The sequence below is a fragment of the Electrona antarctica genome (genome assembly GCF_951216825.1).
Source record: "Electrona antarctica genome assembly, chromosome: 11".
In the NCBI taxonomy this organism is placed as follows: Eukaryota; Metazoa; Chordata; class Actinopteri; order Myctophiformes; family Myctophidae; genus Electrona; species Electrona antarctica.
This window is the reverse complement of record NC_136792.1, coordinates 20,289,818-20,310,419: the sequence shown is the minus strand read 5'-3', so window position 1 is coordinate 20,310,419 and position 20,602 is coordinate 20,289,818. Positions and strand designations below refer to the sequence as shown.

General features: G+C 40.6%; 1 protein-coding gene across 1 annotated transcript; it reads left to right on the top strand.

The window, feature by feature from the left end:
- Positions 1–3,702: 3,702 nt before the first annotated feature.
- On the top strand, positions 3,703–18,368 carry trpc4b (transient receptor potential cation channel, subfamily C, member 4b; the record flags this gene model as incomplete). Its single annotated transcript, XM_079513918.1, has 10 exons — positions 3,703–4,080; positions 7,560–8,078; positions 12,616–12,952; positions 13,189–13,328; positions 13,465–13,778; positions 13,868–14,063; positions 14,431–14,625; positions 14,888–14,929; positions 16,490–16,579; positions 16,683–18,368. 10 exons carry the CDS (start codon positions 3,703–3,705, stop codon positions 17,247–17,249), a joined length of 2,778 nt encoding a protein of 925 aa, XP_079370044.1. The 3' UTR covers positions 17,250–18,368.
- Positions 18,369–20,602: the final 2,234 nt, after the last annotated feature.

The following is a 20,602-nucleotide window of genomic DNA, read 5'->3' as shown; positions in this document are numbered from 1 at the left end:
CTCGCCTGCTGACCGCTCTAATAAGTGTCAGCGCATAATCGTGCAAGCATTTGCTAATGTTTCTTGACAATTGAACCATAACATGTGATGAAGTGTTGTTGGTCTAATCGAGTTCTGGAAATTATCCTGCAGATATAAACAGAACATATAACCTCTATCATCAACCTCTGTGGTGTTAGCACAATATAAGAGCTTACAAGTTGTAATGCTTTTTCTTTTCTTTTCTTTTATTTAGCTCATATGAGCATGTACAGTATCTGTGCAGTGTCATCTATATTTTACATTTTGTCTGAAACAGATGTAGCCTGTTCTATTTACATTTTTCAAGTACTACCAGAAGGTGGCAACATGAAGTTTGTATAATAGCAAATGACACAAATTACTGTATGAAGGATACAAGTTAATATTTAAAAGAACAGTGCTTCATTGATATATTGCATTAAAGGACCAGTTCACCACTTTTCAACACCTACACAGTACCTTCATATAATTGGTCCTCACTAATGTTCATGATAAAATCCCATCATTTTTGTCTCCACCAGGCCGAAGGCATGGGGATAGGGCGGTGGGAACATATAGGGCTTTGCCGCTTTGGATAAAAATTAAATGTTAGGGATTGAGGGAACATAGGGCTGAGGGAACATAGGGCTGAGGGAACATAGGGCTGAGGGAACATAGGCATGAGGCATGCCTATGTGCATGACCCCCGTTAACCCGGTTGATGCCAAACTTTACACACACACACACACACACACACACACACACACACACACACACACACACACACACACACACACACACACACACACACACACACACACACACACACACACACACACCCTGGATGCCAACGATGAACCTCTGCCCCAAAATGTCCAGAACGGCCTGTTGTAGCGCCACCATGAGGCAGACTTTCACATGTTTACCTATAACTGCACAGATCTGCTCGAAACGTTGCATGCACACTCCCTAGAGGCCAAGGACAAACCTTTGACCTGCATTTCTGCCTTTTATAGCGCCACCAGGAGGCCGACTTTTGTAAAACATTTTTGAGTGGTGTAAACCACTCCTACGACTGGCTTTGTTAGTTTACGTGTCTGTCTGTCTGTCTGTCTGTTCGTACCAAAAAATGAGCATGGTTGCTACGGTCACCCAGTTCACCCGGGTATGTGATTTCATTACGTCAGACATTACGTCAGATCAGATCAGAGATGATCAGGCTATATAATACCTTACACCACTCAGTTCACACGGGTGTGATTTTTTTTAATATTACTCCTCCAGATTCTGTCCAAAAATCCCACAAATCGTTACACAGTATCTCTATAGTCAAGACGGATCTATCCGATATTTCATATTCCATCCTAATTGCCTAACATTGGCTTCCAAAGTTTGCAGGATTGGCCCGTTTTGAACAAAAAGCCTCAAATCATGAACGCAGCATGCAATTTGCGTGACATTTTTCACACACTTTCCTACTAGGCAGAGGAATAAATCCCACCCTTTCCACATTGGCCTGTTATAGCCAACAGGTGGAGTTTTGGAACAAAATGCCTCAAATTGCCCATCAAAGGCGTGAGAAGAAATGGCACCCTTTTCACATTGGCCACCAGGAGGCCACGAAGGCCGTGTGAAGTGGCTGTGGTCCTGGGGTCCCCAGGGGTCCCCAGGACCACAGCCAGGGTGCCGGCCCGGATTCCGTTTTCTGCTAATTGTTTACAGTATTGTACTGCTGTCTTTAGGACCCCGTCAAAAACGAGATCCTGTATCTCAAGGGGTTTCAATATATAAATAATAATCCACCATTGTTCCTTCATGTTTCCTTTGAGTTAAGTGGGGATTTCATCCCACAGAAAGATTAGGAGGTATAATCACATCAAGACCTAACCTTATATGATTCTAAACTTCTGCCCCAGAAAATAGAATTACGGGCCAAATCCCAGGATAATGGATCATACATAATTGACATATTACAAAGCCTCCTAAATGTTTTCCAGACTCATGTGCATGGCAAACATATAAAAGGTCCATGTGATGTCAGTGCAGGTGAAGATAATTTACAAGGAAGAGTTTTCCATGGGTACTGAGTGACCTCATCATTACCAGACTCTGGTTTGGTCTCCCTGTGTTCATTATGTGCAGCAGTTTCTTCATAAACCAAAAGATGCTATTGCTAGTACTGTATATGCTCTTGCATGAATGTTGGTAACATAATCCACCATTCATACCCTTGGCCATTCATGCCCTTAATTGGCCAAAGGCATTGGCTGATATGGCAGAATGTTGATATTTAGATATATCCAGAATGCAAATAGTATCTGAAATGTAATTTCTGCTATAGGAAAAATGACACATGGATATATCTCAAATGACAGTTGTGGACAGGAATGTCATTGTGGATATCTGAAACTTAATTTTGACTAGGAAGAATTGAATTTTAGATATCTGGAATACATATCCTGCAGTCTATTAAATGTTTAAATGGCTTGCCATCAGCGGTGTCGAGTCCGGGAGTGCTTGAGGGATGAAGCACCCACTGGCAAAATAGGTAGCCAAATAGCACCCACTGACATAGGCTGAAGCTCCCCCTGGTCAGTTTGTCACGTAGTCACACACCTTTACGGGGGTGCTTGGGCCACTGGGGGGGTGGGAGAACAGGTATTCAAATGCTAATAAGGTGGCTTTTGTTCTGCTGCCATGTAGACTATAAATGTTGCACTGCAGTACAGTACAACAGGCTTTATTTCCTTTTTATTTGCCATATAAAGCCTGCCTGGCGGAGATTTGTGCATCGAGGAGCGCAGTCAGTGCCGTGTGAAGTTGTTTTGTATTCCTGCCTGGCTGATATGGTCTCGGTTTCGGAGAGTCGGAGTGGCCCTGTGGGTGGGGCGGGGGTAGCCCTGGTCCTGTAAGCACTGGGCTAGGGCGGGGGTTGAGGGAGACTGTTGGAGTTGGAGACTTGGAGTTGGACATGATCAATGACAATGATCATATACCAAATTAAGGTATCCTATCAGGTCACAGATTCCTTGTAGAATGAATTACGCCGGGCTATACACACACCACGAAAATGTGCAGACTGTAGACATGCAGCCGGTTGCGTTGTGTGGTGTTTGTTTGTTAAATTTCCGGCTGTAAGCATAATGCGCGCGTTTGGGCACGTGTGTGTGTGTGTGCGCGCGCAATCCATTCACATTATGAGTCTTGCCCGACTTGCCGTCTCCTTTCTCACAACAAGGCAAGGCGCGATGCTGGACTGCAGTGGCACTGGCACAGACAGTGAGATATCGGCTGAGTGGGAATACTAAGGCTCCGCACCATTCCAGTGCGAGTGCAAGTTTAACAGGTCTGGATTTTAGCCTACTATTCTTAATTGGATTGTCTACTTTATTTTTTATTTTATTTAAAAAAAATTAAGAACGATTCGAACGGAAAATAAAGCTTAAAAGAGCTTAGAAATAAGGTGGGTGGTTTACATTTACAATTATAGGCTATTTAAAGGTCAGGTCGTTGTTTAGGTGAAGTCCATGCGCTCTCTATATGATATTGATTGCCTTAATTATTATTTTTCAAAATCCAAATCTAATTGTCCTGACCAAAGATGAAAACATCTTCCAAACAACTTTACGCAACTGCCGTCTTATATTTCCCTTATGTTTAATCTATTTCAGTCAGACTTATAGGTCTAGCAGCATTGCAGCAATGTCACAGCTATATTACCGGAAGGCGAACAACGCCGCCTTCAGGGACCGGATTCCCCTGAGGATTGTACGAGCCGAGTCGGAGCTTTCCTCCATGGAGAAGGCCTACCTGAGCGCGGTGGAGAAGGGCGACTATGGCAGCGTTAAACAGGCGCTGGAGGAGGCTGAGATCTACTTCAGAATCAACATCAACTGCATTGACCCCCTGGGCCGCACGGCTCTGCTCATTGCCATTGAGAACGAAAACCTGGAGATCATTGAGCTGTTGCTCAGCTTTAATGTGTATGTAGGGGACGCGCTGCTTCACGCCATCCGCAAAGAAGTCGTGGGTGCAGTGGAACTGCTGCTCAACCACAAGAAGCCCAGCAAAGATAAGCAGGTAGGCCTACAGACATTCACTGGCTTTCAGTCAGAGTGGTGACTGACCGTTAGGCACTGGCCTACTTGGAACGATGCAAGTTGGAAATGCATGACCCACCCAGTTATTATGCCTGTGTCCCTTCCCTTTTATGCCCATATATGGAGTTCTTTGTCAGGCATGCCCAAATAAGCCGTCTATATCAGAACAGATCATGTGATGTCAGAATCACATATCCATACCTGGAGATTTAGGGGTGATCAGGTGTGATCAATTGCCCATATCCCGGGCAGAGGCTTTTGTGCTGGTTCTGGACAACTGGCTATCCGACGGACTCGCCACCGGGCACAGTGCACTCCCTGTGGTGGTGTGGAACGCGTGCGTCAAATTTGAGGTTCCAAATACATTTTTGTCTCACTTCAGTTTCACTTGTTTATCCTTTTAGGGCCACAACCATTAGGGCAGGCCATGTCGCTTTTTGAGTGGTGCAAACCACTCCAATAACCAGCTTTTGAGTGGTGCAAACCACTCCAATAACCAGCTTTGTCTGTATCTATGTATCTATGTATGTACCTGTACGTGGGGCCACGTACAGATGAGCATGGTTGCTATGGTTAATGTGTGACGTAGTGTGTGAACAGTTGCACCACTCAGTTCACACGGGTGTGATTTTTTATTTTATTTTTGAGGGGCGCTAGCCCCTCCTATATACAGCTTTAATGTTTGTCTTTCAACGATGCTTGTTTAAGAAAACGCCATAGACAATAAAGATAAATTTAATGTTTGTTTTGAGGACTAAAACAAACCCATTGCTTAAACAAACATTATGTTGTAATTGATGTTGTAAGATGATAAGAGCGCCTCTCACTTCACACGGGTGTGATTTCTTTTATTTTTGAGGGGCGCCTACCCTCCTACAGGTTTAATGTTTTTTATCTCAATGTTTGTTTTAAAAACGCCATTGACAATGAAGAGAAAATTTACGTCACCTAATCAACATGAGTTAGACTTTAATATTTTAGCGCCCCTCACTTCACACGGGTGTGATGTTTTTTTACATAGGCTATTGTTATGTCATGTATCCCCTATCCAGAAACTGGCATTAGGGCAACCAGACTATTGTTATTGTGACACTTTCTTTTTCCTCCGGAGTAATCGAATAATCGAATCGAACTTCCGTTGTGATTGGCTGAGCTTTGCATAACGTTTGTAGCAGCTAATTGGCTGTTGTTGGTTATGTAACCAATCTATGTTTTACAAACAGACTATTCCGGAGTAATCTAACTTCCACTGTGATTGGCTTTGCATAACGTAACCAATCTATGTTTTACAATCGTTTATAAAGACATGAGTTCCATTGAAGGGGCAGAAGACCAAACTATTCAAGCGTTATAGAAGTCAAATTAGTTAGTTATTATTTTTATTATTATTATTTGTATTATTATAATAATAATTATTATTATTATATAATTTGAATAGGCCTATTTCATTATATGATGCGCCTATACTATGAAAACTATACTATGAAAACACCAGCTACCAGGATCAGGGTGGAGTTCTGTGGGTTTGAGAAGGCCACTAATGAAATGATTCATTGTGGTCATCAATTGATTTTCAGCTGTGACATTCGCAACGAAAATCTGAAATATGGCTTTTTGCTCGTGTCTTCTGTGACATGTGTCGACTGTGTGGGCTGCAGATTAATTGCCCTTCTTGGTATATAGAAGAATTTCAAACGCAAACCGAGAGGGTTTGCTAATCACATAGCTGTTGGCACTGGCAGTCTGTGTGAAATGCAAATGATATTTACCTATCTGTAAAACAATGGAATTAGACCAATTAAATATTAATCACAGTGTCCCTTTTTTCAGAAATTGTAAATTGCACAGTTGTAGAATTTAGATAACTTTCCTGTTTCCTCCATTCAAAATTCTATATTGTTCCCATTACCAACATCAGCAGTTAATGGTATTATAGTATTTTTGATGTAATATTGTCCTAATTCATCCCTCAGGGCTCTATTCTATAGTGTCTTTTCTGTTATTGTGGGGAAAGTTTTTGTTGAAACAAGCTTACAGTGCGTCACAGCGCGATGCATTGTCAATTTGCTATTTTCTGCGAAAGCTATTCCCACATACAGATGCAAGGGTTTAAGTGATGATGAAGATCCACTCAAAGTAAAATAAATCCTCAGTTTGAATTTAACAAATTGACTAAAACGAACCCTGCTGAGTCACATGCTGAGATTTAAACTAAATTACACTGAGGATTTCACTGTGCATAATATAGTGTTCTTCTGTGGGAAAGGGAAAAGGAATTGCTTCCACCTTATAGAATATTCTGCCACTGGTAGAACCGCAAGCCATTAGCTTCATTTTTGTTAGACTCACAGAGGGTACTATGAGGTCGTCTTTTCGCAATGGTTTTCAATGGGAACAGAGCGTTTTCTTGCTGAAAGTCGCACAATGGCAACAAAATGCTCCGTTCCCATTGAAAACCATTGCAAAAAAGACAGCTACATAGGCAGAATCAAAGTTAGATGTGTCACATTTTACAAAAACCCCACCAAGATTAGAATTGGCAACTTTTTTCCCAATAGTATATTTTGAATAGTATAAAATCAAAATCAATTAAAATGAAATTGTGAATTTCTACTTGCAGTATTGTAGAAAAATACCGGTAACTATATTTAGAAGAGACATATATTTCAGCCTATAGCTTTCATCAGGATGAAATTGCATTATTCTAGTTATACGAATACCAGAGAACTAGCCAGTTTACCAAGTCGCTGCGGCGAAAATTCTTCATCAATATCTTCATCGTTATGCTAACATGCTGTCTTCATCAGTGTAGTATGTCAAACCCACAGATGTTATAGTTAATTTCCGAAGTGATCAAATTATTTTGTGCAATTAAATGGTCAGCTAGATGATGATAAAAAGGTGAGTATGTGAATACCAATGGTAAGTAGGCCTACCATTTCAGGAATTGTTTACTAATGAATTACATTGTTTTGGTACTTTGGTGTTTAAACTTTTAGCATTCCTACTTTCTCTAATGTTAACTCTAAACAACTATCATCTCTCTCTCTCAATTCAATGCAATTTAAATAAAGGTGAAGTAAAACTAAAATGCACTAAATCGCGGCGAGTAAACTGGTAAACTGGCGAGTTCTCTGGATACCAGTTCATGTGTATTGTCTAGGTTTTGACAAACCAAGGCCCGCCCCCGCTCGATCATGATTGGCGGAAGGCCCCTCAATATCCTGATTGGATGAAGGCTGGGCCACCTAGCCAAAAACGAGACCTAAGGTTTTTTGACCCCCAGGGGTTAACTGGGGACAGGGAGGAACTCCTTATATGGTCAGCACACTCTATAGTAGGGAGGATTATCACAACAAAACAAAAAAAGAAGTGATTTTTTAATAAAGTGAAATCACTGAATATACCTTTAATTGTTTCTCAGGACAGTGTAATTGTGTGGTCTTCTCATATTCTTAGGTACCACTGATTCTCCTGGACAAGCAGTTTTCAGACTTCACCCCAGACATCACTCCAATCATCCTTGCAGCCCATACCAACAACTACGAGATCATCAAACTGCTTGTGCAGAGAGGTGTCTCCGTACCTCAGCCACATGCCGTGCACTGCAACTGCGGAGAATGCGGCGTCAGTTCCGACGTGGACGGACTGCGGCACTCGCGCTCTCGCATCAACATCTACAAGGCCCTCTCCAGCCCGTCTCTCATCTCCGTCTCCAGTGAGGACCCTTTCCTTACTGCTTTTCAACTGAGTTGGGAGCTGCATGAGCTCAGCGTTGTGGAGAACGAGTTCAAGTCCGAATACCAGGAGCTGTCCCGGCTGTGCAAACAGTTTGCAAAAGATCTGTTAGATCAGACCCGCAGCTCCAGAGAGCTGGAGATAATCCTCAACTACCGGGATGATACCAACCCTCTGCTGGATGAGACCGTGAACGATCTGGCCCGTCTGAAGCTGGCCATCAAATATCGTCAGAAAGAGGTAAGCGTACCGGTGGCTCATCTATGACATCAGGTACTTATTTTATTATTATTTGCTTTTTTATCCCCTTTTCTCTCCATTTTTAGTCGTTAATGTCAATTGATTTCTCCCCACACACACATTTGTCGCTGCTGTTGTATCCTACTGGCTCATCTATCACTGATGAACCCCTACCGGGAGCACGTAGCGCCGCCCCCATTATCACGCTCCCCACCGGCTTCACTTCACCAAACATGGTAGACAAAGGCGCACCACAGTGGATTGGAACCCCTAGACTCCGGGGTGGTGGCCAGGTACTTTACCACTGCTTCACCCGAGTGCCCGACATCAGCTACTTTTGGATACATTTTTACACTGATAGTAAAATTAACACTGAGGATTTTACTTTGTTGTACTGCCGAGTGCAAACTGCAGTACTGTGGCGATGAAGACAAAACAGAGTCAGCATCATATCATATCCCATTCCCATCTATTTATTTACATTTCACTGTACACTCATATTGACACACACACACACACACACACACGCGCACACACACACACACACACACACACACACACACACACACACACACACACACACACACACACACACACACACACACACACACACACACACACACACACACACACACACACACACACACACACACACACACACAATATTGAATATATACAGTCCAGTGATGGTTTGTAGAAAAGCTTTGTGGAAATGAGCTGGAAGTGAACTGAGATGGGTGGAGACATCCTGTGGGAGTTTAGAACAACACATAATTGCCAAGACGTCTCTTCCCAATGCACTATAGCAGCCCTCTCGGGCCCATGGTAATAGGATAATGAAGGATAATGATGCCATGGTAAACTGATGTAGCATTTGCCTGAAATTTAAACTTGTAATATTTAATGAGGGCGTTCCAGGGAAGCTTTTAATGCTCCTTAACATCTTTACTGTACTGGAATGGTTTTCTCATGGATTTGATGCCAACCTGATAAAATAAATCTAGCTAACAGTGGCAAATCATTTTTTACTCTCTCTCTGTGCGTGCGTAGTATAATAGTATTAGTTTACTATAATTAGATTAATACACGATAATCAACACTAACACTTTAATTTAGAACACAGCCAAATCAAATCATAGTATATACATCAATTATTCAATCAAAGCAAACGGCACAAACAATATTAGTTTGCCTCTTCTACAAAAATTAAAGTTACAAGTTACTCTCGCATTTTGCCACTCTCTTGTACTTGTATTATTTCCCACCACGGAGTGCCCTTGCATCTCGGAGGACAGGCAAGACGGGCAGTGTCGGTAGGCCAATCAGAGGCAGGCGGGGCTTTACCATGTCCATGGCTCGGACGTAGAATAGATATACGCATGGGGCACGCTTCCCGCAAGGCTATGGACCGGAAGTAACCAATTGGGTTCCTGTCTGTCTAAATTACAACTCTCCTGTTCCTCTGGCTTATGGGATGAACCATTGCTAACCAATTACAGACAATTACAAAACTACAACACAACTGAAGGGGGTAAAACATTTATTATAATTTTTTTACTTGGTCTCTCCCTGGTCGTGGAACGATCTGCAGACCAGACTCAAATTGGCATAGCTAATTTTCTTGAGAACATTTAAAAGGATCACTGTAGGTCTACTCTAGCATGGGTAAACCCCTCCCCCTCGCCAGATTTGCATTCTGTTGTCCAGCAGGGGGAGTGGTTTTACCAGGCTAGGTCTACTCACCAACACTCACCAACACCCAATACAAAGATTCATATGGAATGTATTATTGGCACAATCATTTATTATTTGTCTATTGTCTAAGTATATTGTATATGTATGCATTTATACCTAACCATAATAGAAGATAATTGCATGTCAAAGGTAGCACTCAAAATGTTTTAAACTATACATTTCACATGTCAATGTTTGTTTTGGTGTATGACAAGTTGAGGATTTTAGGTGTTATTCCACCTAAAATTGCCCCCTTTTGAGTATCAGAAAAACTGCATTCACAGTCAAGTGGATCAAATGGATATCATTTTTAATAATCCTTCGGTAATCGGTACACACTACACCGATTATACTGTAGCGGGCAGTATAGCTGTGTGTTTCAGGCGTGAATTTACACCACCAAAGTTTTACATATCTCACCCTTAAAGCCAAAACAAATAACACATTTTTAAAATGTTTAAATTAGTTATCAAGTCACTGCAAAATAGCCTCGCTCTACCTGAGTGTGTGTGTGTGTGTGTGTGCAGACTAGGGTTCCACTTCAGAGAAGAAGTAGCCAAGCAAACATTAATCACTCTCTTTAAAAGCCTGATCTTACTATGACACGTTGTGAGTGTGGAAATCTGTTATTTTCCGCATTTGACTCCATTGTATGACTATGTATAAATTAAACGTTGGTGGATGTAAAGTAACTGGAAGCTCTCTCTCAAAGCATTTGGCTGTTTCATCTTTTCTCTCATACCATGGATGATTATGATCATCATAACCCTAATGCCTAATGTACTGTATATTCCGCCATACTACAGTGTTGCATGTCAGAAATAGCCAATCTACAAGTGCATGTGAGGTTATAGATCTGCTATCTTCGGCGAGCTCCATGTGAGGTTCAAAGCGTGCTTACTCATGATGAATATATGATGATATTTTAAATATTTTATATATTAAAACATAATTATTATTTTAATTTACCAGGCAGATACTATATCTATCTTGCTAGATATTCTTTCCCCCAGTAAGTTCTCTGATCTAGTGCGGAGGACATGATGAATGGCATGATTTCTAAAAGTGTTCCAGACTGTGAGAAAAATGTATAGGCTGTTCCATCATAAACCTTTTAATAACTTACCGAGTACATTTTATTGTCCTTTCACTGTGAATTACGAGGCTATAAATCCTAAAGTGTTTTTATTTTATTTTATGTTTTTAATGTATATTCTTACATCTTCATCCAAAACAGTGTTGGCGTTCATGTTGATAATGCAACAATTTTACCAGCATGGTATACAGATAATTCAACAAAGCTTGTAAAACATGTCAACCTACAGCTACTGTGTGAGAAGGGGTTCCCAAACCTTTCCATGCACACTTTCCCCCTAAATAGCCCCATAGCCTCAGGCTGTGGCCCCTTTATTTCAAAATGGAGGAGGTGGGGGGGAGGAGGTGGGGGGGATAGCGTGTACCTCCACATGCGTTACGCCCCCCTAGTGAGACCTTTCACTGTCGGGTGTAAAGAAGATGTTGGCTTGATGGCCCGGGTATCGGAGGAGACCCGAGGCTTTCTTCACCCTCCCAATGACTGATTGTGGGGGTTAGCAGAGATGGAGTACTTGTAGAGAGGCTGGGGAATTGGGAATTGGCTATACTAAATTGGGACTTGAAGGGGAGAAAATGTTTTTCTTTTTTCTTGAAGGGGCATGTTTTGCACAATAACAGTCTTTTCATTATGTCTGCCCACGATCTCTGTGATTCATACAGTAGGCTACGTTTGTTTACCTCAGTCACTGATACTAAAATCTGATATTTTATTTTTATTTTTTCTATGAACCGGTAACTTGACACCCATACTGTTATAAAACGGAAATAAAAAGATTTTGAAAAGAAAGAAAAAGAAAGACAATTTCAGGTTTTACAATATGTGATTAATAATCACATATATAGGTATGCCAGGTTGAAAGTGGTTAAAATGGCTTTATTGTATGAATTGGAATTTAGGCCAGGTGCATAGGAAAAATCACACTCGTGTGAAGTGAGGGGAGCCTGGTAATGTTGGTTTAAAGTGCTCTAAACAAACCGTAAAAGCCATAGACTTGGCTGGCACATGATGTAATTCCAAAAGCCAGATGTTGGAGGGGTTAGTGCCGCTCAAAAATCGAATTGAAAAGAGGGAGAAGTCTTGCACACTGGCTTCACTTACAATAATAGTTGTATTGAGTACAGCACAATGTTTCTGTTCAACTGATGACCTTAATCATGGACACCTGATGAAGGTCAGTTGGACCGAAACATTGTGCTATACTGAATTTGAATTGAAAGTAACTCTTTGAAAACCTTTAAAACCTGTGGCATAAACAGTACAAGTTGCAGCCATCCAAGATATCTGATTGTCTGTTTGATGAAGGACCTTAGCACATAGAATTCGGTGCTCTCTCCTCTACTACAATGGGGCTCCATTTGTCAGCCATAACAAAGTTAGGCAGCCATTAAGTCCTATCACCAACTGCAGATGTCCAGCAGATGTTTATATCAAATCTCAGAGGGTAAAGAACATGGAGGATGGAAACAGCCAGTCCTCGAAGCAGAACAAGGAGTTCTTTTGAAATTTTAGTATCCACTTGGTAGTTGGTAGCATTTGTATTGCATGGTCCAAGGATATTTTACTTTTATATTTGAAGAAAGGTACATACTGTACAATTAGTATAATAAACTATCACCTGACCAAACCATCACAACCCATCTCTGTCTATGTTGGCTATTCTCCCTCTCTTTCTCTGTCTGTTTCTTCCCATCTCTCACTTTTGTTCAGTTTGTTGCACAGCCCAACTGTCAGCAGCTTCTGGCGTCTCGCTGGTATGATGAGTTTCCAGGCTGGAGGAGGCGCCACTGGGCAGGGAAGTTCATCACGTGTGTGTTCATTGGCCTCCTCTTCCCACTCTTCTCCATCTTTTACCTGATTTCTCCAAAGAGCCGCTTTGGCTTGCTCATCCGGAAGCCCTTCATTAAGTTCATCTGTCACACAGCGTCCTATCTGACGTTCCTCTTACTGCTCCTGATGGCCTCACAGCACATAGTCTTTAACAACCCCAACCGGCAGGGCCCAGCGCCCACCACTGTGGAGTGGATGATCCTCCCCTGGGTCATTGGTAACATGCACGCACGCACGCACGCACGCACGCACGCACGCACGCAGGCGCACACGCACGCACACACACACACACACACACACACACACACACACACACACACACACACACACCAAGCTGCTGTTGTTGCTTGTCCAGTAGTACTCTTACAGTTACGTTAAGTGCAAAGCCACCTGAACACTACTTGGTGATAATGTGTGTAGTGTACTAACCCCTTTATCTCATCTTTATCACAGGCTTCATATGGACAGAAATCAAACAGATGTGGGATGGTGGTTTCAAAGACTACATAAACGACTGGTGGAACTTAATGGACTTTATTATGAACTCTTTGTACATTGCAACCATTTCTATGAAGATTGTTGCCTATTGCAAAGTATGAACTCAATGCATATTTCTATCTTTCGTTATTCTATCTTCATGTTCCTCATTACATTTGTTCCTCATTACATTTAACAGTCCTCAGGACCAATAAAATGACAATGTTGAGTGAACTTTCTTTTTTCCAACAGTATAGTGGTTTAAAACCAAGAGCAAAATGGGAAATGTGGCACCCAACGTTGGTGGCTGAGGCACTGTTTGCCATAGCCAACATTTTCAGCTCCTTGCGCCTCATCTGCCTCTTCACAGCCAACTCACATCTGGGACCGTTGCAGATCTCACTGGGTCGTATGCTTCTGGACATCCTCAAGTTCCTCTTCATCTACTGTCTGGTGCTTGTAGCCTTTGCCAACGGCCTCAACCAGCTGTACTTTTACTATGATACAGCTGAGGAAGAGGAATGTGTTGGCATCCGTTGTCAAAACCAAAACAATGCCTTCTCAACGCAAGTTTTTTTCTTTTTTAAGACATAAATATACTTTTATCAGTGCCTGAGCTGCAAATAATTGTATTGCATTTTGTTTTCTTGTTTAGGTTGTTTGAGACACTGCAGTCCTTATTCTGGTCTGTCTTCGGCCTGATCAGCCTGTATGTGACCAATGTGAAAGCACCCCATGAGTTCACCGAGTTTGTGGGCGCTACCATGTTTGGGACCTATAATATAATCTCCCTTGTAGTTCTTCTCAACATGCTGATTGCAATGATGAACAACTCATACCAGCACATTGCTGTAAGTGGCCCATCCATCATCCACAAAGGTCACACTCAGAAAGGATCTGTTTACTTATTTTAATTGTGCATTTTATGCCATTCCAAACCACCGAATGGTTTCAACCATCCGGCCTTCATCAGTGTATTTGTGGCCGAAAACATTCTGAGGTTTGGAATGGCATAAAGTGGACAATTAAAACGAGTAAATGGATCCTCTCTGAGTGCTATCTTCTTTTTTCACTAATGTTGAGTTTTGTAGCAAAATGAATGCACCAAATGGTCAGCACATGGTGGAAAACAAATTGACATCCACCATCCACACTGCTACAAAATACTAGTTTTGTTCCTATTCCTATTGTTCTTGTTCAATGTTTTTCTACCTTTAGGACCATGCTGATATAGAGTGGAAATTTGCAAGAACAAAATTATGGATGAGTTACTTTGAAGAGAGTGGGACTGTTCCTTCTCCATTCAATATCATCCCTAGTCCAAAGTCTGTTTTATATCTATTTAGATGGATGAAGACACACATGATGAAGACAACACGCACAAAAAAGACAGAAACATTTGGAACCTTAGGGGTAAGATCCGAGTTGTGTCCTTGTGTTTCCACTGTGGAAATGTCATGTTTTGAGACCATGAAATCAAAGGGTAAGGGGGTAAGAGGGTAAGCTCAGAAAGAGTAGCAAAAATTACTTGTTACTTGTTCTTTCTTAATGATCTAGAGTAGACACATATCATAATAGGACCTCCACATTTTTAGAAGCTATTTACTGATGGAAAATGAGAATGTGAACCCTACTGTTACATTAAGTGCATAAATAACACCAATATCTTTTGCAGAGACGTGCTGCTGAAAATGTACGGATAAACCATCGGTATCAGGTATTGATTTGTTTTTTCATCTTAACGTAACATCTAGAGTTCGACTCACACAGGAGTCACACTGCTGATCTGACCAAAATGCCCATGTGGCGCTCACTATTGTGTGGTCACAATTGGTATACTATATACTATATACAGTAATTCATCTTTATAAATAGTTTATGGTGTAGCTCATCTCATTTACTGTACATCTGTCTGTCAATTCTGTAATGCCAAAGACAAACCTGCCATGTGTCTTCCAAAATGGTAGTGGGCAGTATTAGGCAGTGGCTTAGCTAGACTGCACCATCTTAACTTAATTGTTTATGCAACACTGAAAGAAAGCAACCACCAACTCTGTCTCAGTCAGTCAGACAACTACTATTTCCTGATTTTACAGGTTTGTAAGGCACAAAAGTAACACAAATGTCAGTTTTTAGTATGATAACTAAAAGGCTGTTGTTTTGAGCAAGCAGGTGTTCTTCATGATGTAATTTGATAGTGTAATAGTGTAATGGTGAACTAGTAGAACTACTGTAATGTAAAGTGAGTGATAAATGGCTATATATAATTAGCTTTAAGACTCTTTCCAGTTGTATGTATGGTTCATGTTGTGTTTAACTGGGTCCAGCATTATATCAGCTTATGCTACCCCTTCATTTAGGTGGTACAGTTATACCAAGTCCTTTTTGGTAAAGTGTGATTATAATATAATCACATGTATTGTATTAATGTATTGTTGTTAAGTTCACTCTGTATATCCACTGTTCTCCAAATGCACAAATCAACTGCTCCAAAGGATTAACCAGCAGGGTTTTTTATTAAGAAAGGTATTCCAAATACATGGATACTGGTTACTGCTTAAAGTGTAAGATGTTCACATCTAAAGGAGTCAACTAATATAGATTCATTGCATTGATTGTTTGATGTTTAAATAGAATGTGTGAAATATGGACATTCCAATGAAATACAATTCTACATTACTGTCAAATGGACAATGGACATATGATGATGCAGACTGGACATAATGATGCAATAACAAAATATAGGTTACATGGAAGAAATGTGTTAATAAAACTGAAGAGATTGTTTAGTTTACACAGCACTGAAAGAAAGCAACCACTGTCTCTGTCTCACGAGATCGCTGATGTCATCAGTATGCCCCATATGTGGGCCAGAGCCATAGAGTAAGATAGAGTTACGACATTGAGGGGGCAGAAAACAGCCTGGTCATGTGGTTCATGTAACTTGTTTGTCACTATATACTATTGGACTGGCCCCATGAAGTGAACGGAGTTGTTGTAACTCTGTCTTACTCTATGGCTCTGATGTGGGCATGCTTGATGACACGACACGGCACATTGAAGTTATATAACACACTCCATATTTGGGCATAACTACATTGGGAACTAAGTCTGAGTCACAGTGACTGAGTGTGGCGATGTGGTCCGCCAGCCGGTCTACCGTTAAGCCAATTTTAATATATAGGATGTGTATTGTCAACACTAGCAGTATAAAGTAGTTATTGCTCGAATCTGATCCAAAGCTCTACCTGTTTGTCTGAATCTATATATTTTTCAGGAGGTGTTGAGGAACCTAGTAAAGAGATATGTGGCTGCAATGATCAGAGATGCCAAAACAGAAGAGGGCCTGACGGAGGAGAATTTCAAGGTAATCTACAGTTATTAATGGACACTTTTGGACAGGATACACCCATGGTACCTCAAGTACTTGCATCTCTATTGTGGTTCTAATGTTTATCTTTTAATGTCAGGAGTTGAAGCAAGATATTTCCAGCTTCCGCTTTGAAGTACTGGGAATGATGAAGAGCAAAAATCATGCTGGCCTAGCAGGTAAAGTTGCTAGCTCCAGCTTGGTTTACCCTGACCATTCATTCAAATACTCCCCCAAATTCGCTCCTGCACAGCCACAAAAAAAGCTCCACGTGTATGATGTCACCACTTCCATTCTGGGGCAGAGTGCAGCAAAGGGCACAAGCTCTGTGGCGTCCACCAGGCTGACCAATGGTTCAGTGGTCCCATCCTACGTAGGAAAGCAGAACCATAATGACATCAAGGGTGTCTCAGGCAATGGGATCCAGAAAAGTATGGACAGATGTCCCTCTCAAGAATGTGATGAAATACATTCTTTGTCTGATGAGCCTCAGGAGTCTGTGAATGAGGAGATTTTAGACTGTGATGGACCAAAGCAGGAGCAGCAAAAGGTCAGGGAGTTGTTGGTGGAGGTTGTAGAGGAGGAAGAGGAGGAGTCAGAGAATGATGTCATTCAGAAAGCAGAACATTCTCCAGAGGAGGATCCTGCTTATGGAGTGACTAATTAGTCAGCGCATGGTTCAATGAAAGACTTGTATTATGAGAATATTGGAATGGGACTTGGAAAAATATTGATCTACATGTATATCCAGCCCTGGAAAGCAGAAATGTTGAGTGAATTTGCCTTACAGTATACATCAGTTCACTATCGGTCAATGAAAATGAAAATGTTGTTTGACAAAGTAACAAATGAAAAAATAGACAACCAACATAGCACTGATCTAAATAATATACGTAGCTAGTAAACACCATACCTTGGTCAAAATCTCTACACATTAATGCTACTAGTGACTGAAGGATTGTTCGGTTTTATGCTCAGGGAATAGTGTGGAATCAACAAGTGCACCTATTGTACATTATAAGTTTGTATTGATCATCTATTTCCAAAGAGCCCTGAAACTGCTGCCTATCGTCTTTTGTTGCACTTTTATTACCTTGTTACCTGTGTCCATGTATACTACACACAATAATGCACTAATGTTTTGAATGCACTGTATACGCATTAACTAAACCAGTGTACTGAGTAATGCATTCATGTTTCTCTAAATGTTTTAACAGTTGTTTGCTTATTATAACCTTATAACAAACCTCAGAAAGATGATTATCATTATCCAGTTTTTTGTAAATAATAAAAAAGAGAAATAGGTTGAGGGTTCCTCACACAGGCTACTGTGTGTTGTTAACACTAAACAAAACTTCATAACTCAAAGCTGCAATCAACATGGGGTCACTGGGTTTATGATGATAAAATATAGCGGCCAATCCTTATCAATATATTTTCTGGAACTTCTACTTCTACTACTGTATGTCACAGACCGTGGATAAAGGTTTCCCAAATTATAAATGTAATTGTCTTTATTCCCATTTTAAATGTAAATAAGTATTTTATTACAAGTATGTGTTTGGGTGGAGTTCTAGTTCAAAATGTGTCAGACTTTGCACTGCAAACAATTATACCTTTGGGGAATTGGCTGCATCTTTGAAATTCCTGGATTGTACACTTAATTAACTACAGTCATACAGTATATAGATTACAGATGGTAGAAGATATTTTTGGGATAAAGATAAAGAATTTTCTGAACTCTTATTTCTGCAAAACATTTTCCAGCATAAGAATATTGTATTAATCAAGTAATTATGAGACAAAATATGTGGAGGGCTGGTGAGCATATTCTTTCTACTCCGCCAAATTGTGAGACCACAGCTTATCTTTATTATGAGTTTGTTTTCTTCTTGTGGTATTTACAGTCAAATTCCCCAGTTCATCTTTTCCCCCTTAGCCATGCTCCTGCCACTGGAGCCATGACCTTGAATTCCTTCACAACAGCAGCTATAAATTGTGTGTGAAGTGTAGTGGTGCTTATATGATGTCATGAATTTATGAATACATAGACCTATGATTCTTTAAATGTTAGTTCCAGTCGAGTAAGTGATATGAGTGCTAATATACACAATAGCCCTAGATAATACTCTTTGTATATGAGTTTTATATGCAGTGGATGAAAGAAACGTATAAACCTGTAGTTAGTTTAGCCATCATTTATCCTCTCAGCTGGGCTGTATATATAGATACAAGGTGGTTTATGTCTTCCTTAGACTTTAGCTGCACAGTTTGCTGTGTTTTCTCTACAGGCATGAAAGACTTCTTTTATGCTCCATGCATGGAGCAGTCGTAGTTGGATGGGAAATGACTTTAATGCTCACATAAGGGTGTCCTTGGCCAGAGAGTAGAACATCATGTGGGAAGACTAAAGTGATGGAAAAGGTGATGCTGTTATGTGCCCTCCAAATACCTGATTTATACATGGTTGTGTGCTGGTGTCCACAAATAACAGATCTACAAGTTCACACAAAGTATAAATCACCCTAAAGCCAACCTTATATTTCAATTTTATGACTTGTCCCTTGCAGAAAATAACATTAAAGTACACTACTGAACCTTCATAACCTTTTGAAACCTGTTTCACACATGTTTATACGCATTTGGTTTGAATCATTTAGTTTTCCTCTTGTTTTCTTAGTTCCTTAGTTCCTGACTCCTATCATACAAACATTTTCCTAAATGTCTGTCTTCAGTAGTTGTAGCCAATATATTAAAACCGTAGACATGCCATTATCATGGATGGCAATCCATCAATTACTTTGTATCCGGATAATTAATACAAGTACATATTTTTAAACAAGAGCCCTGATATAAAAAATCATAAAAAAATATTCAAAATCACATCACACGTTCTTTTCTTTTTGTTTTCAAAGAAAAATCCCATAACATAATTTGGGAAATCTTTACACTTTTGGCTTTTAGTTTTGCCATGGAATTATATCCAAGGTCCCAGATGATGTGTTCAGAAGAGCATGCTGCAAATCTGAATGCTTGATCTTTTTAACCACTTTCACCATGGCATCCCTATTTTGAGCATCCATTATTAAAAGATTTCACATAAAAAAGGATCTTCTCTTCAAGCTCACAACACGAACACAAATCAATTGCAACAAATTAGCTTATACTGTACATCTGTGTCCCAAACCTGGGTCTTTATAAGAATGCAATTCTCCCACTCCCCACACTGCCACTAGGTGGGGTGCACTGCATTCTAGCCAGAATGTTGGCATTCTAGCCAGAATGTTGGCATTTGATCAAATGTGATATTCCTTTATTTTGTGGCCAAATAATTGAAATTATTACCAAAGACAAACTAGAACAGGGTTCTGCAGTTACAAATATTCCATCTGCTCTGTATTTATCCATCATGAATCTGAAATGTCTCTGGTGTTGTAAAAATGATTTACAGTTAATTGTAAAAGTTTTCACAAAGGCATTAGAATTGCAAATCTTCAAACTAAATGCATTTAATCTGCCACAAACCTCTCCCCCCGCCCCATCCTCTCTCTCTCTCTCTCTCTCTCTCTCTCTCTCTCTCTCTCTCTCTCTCTCTCTCTCTCTCTCGCACGCACGCACGCACGCACGCACGCACGCACGCACGCACGCACGCAGGCACGCACGCACGCACACACACAATGTAATTGCTCATACTATAAATCACAAGAGAAAATTAATACCAATAAGGATTTGTGAAATTAAAATACATACATAGTAGGCCTATATTGTATGTCGTATAATGTCCCAATCAAAATAGAAAATAAAATGAAAACTAATACCCAATTAGTATACGTTTGTAATTATATTAGTAACATGTACAGTATGAGAGTGCTCAACTCTTTGGAGAGAAATACAGCATGTCGAAGGGTCTCTGTGTGGTCCAGTCATGAGTGTGAAATGTTGCCATCCTCCTTGTTTGGAGGGGTGGTACTGTATATAAACTCCCAGTCTGAGATCCTGCTCCCATAACTCTGGGTTTGG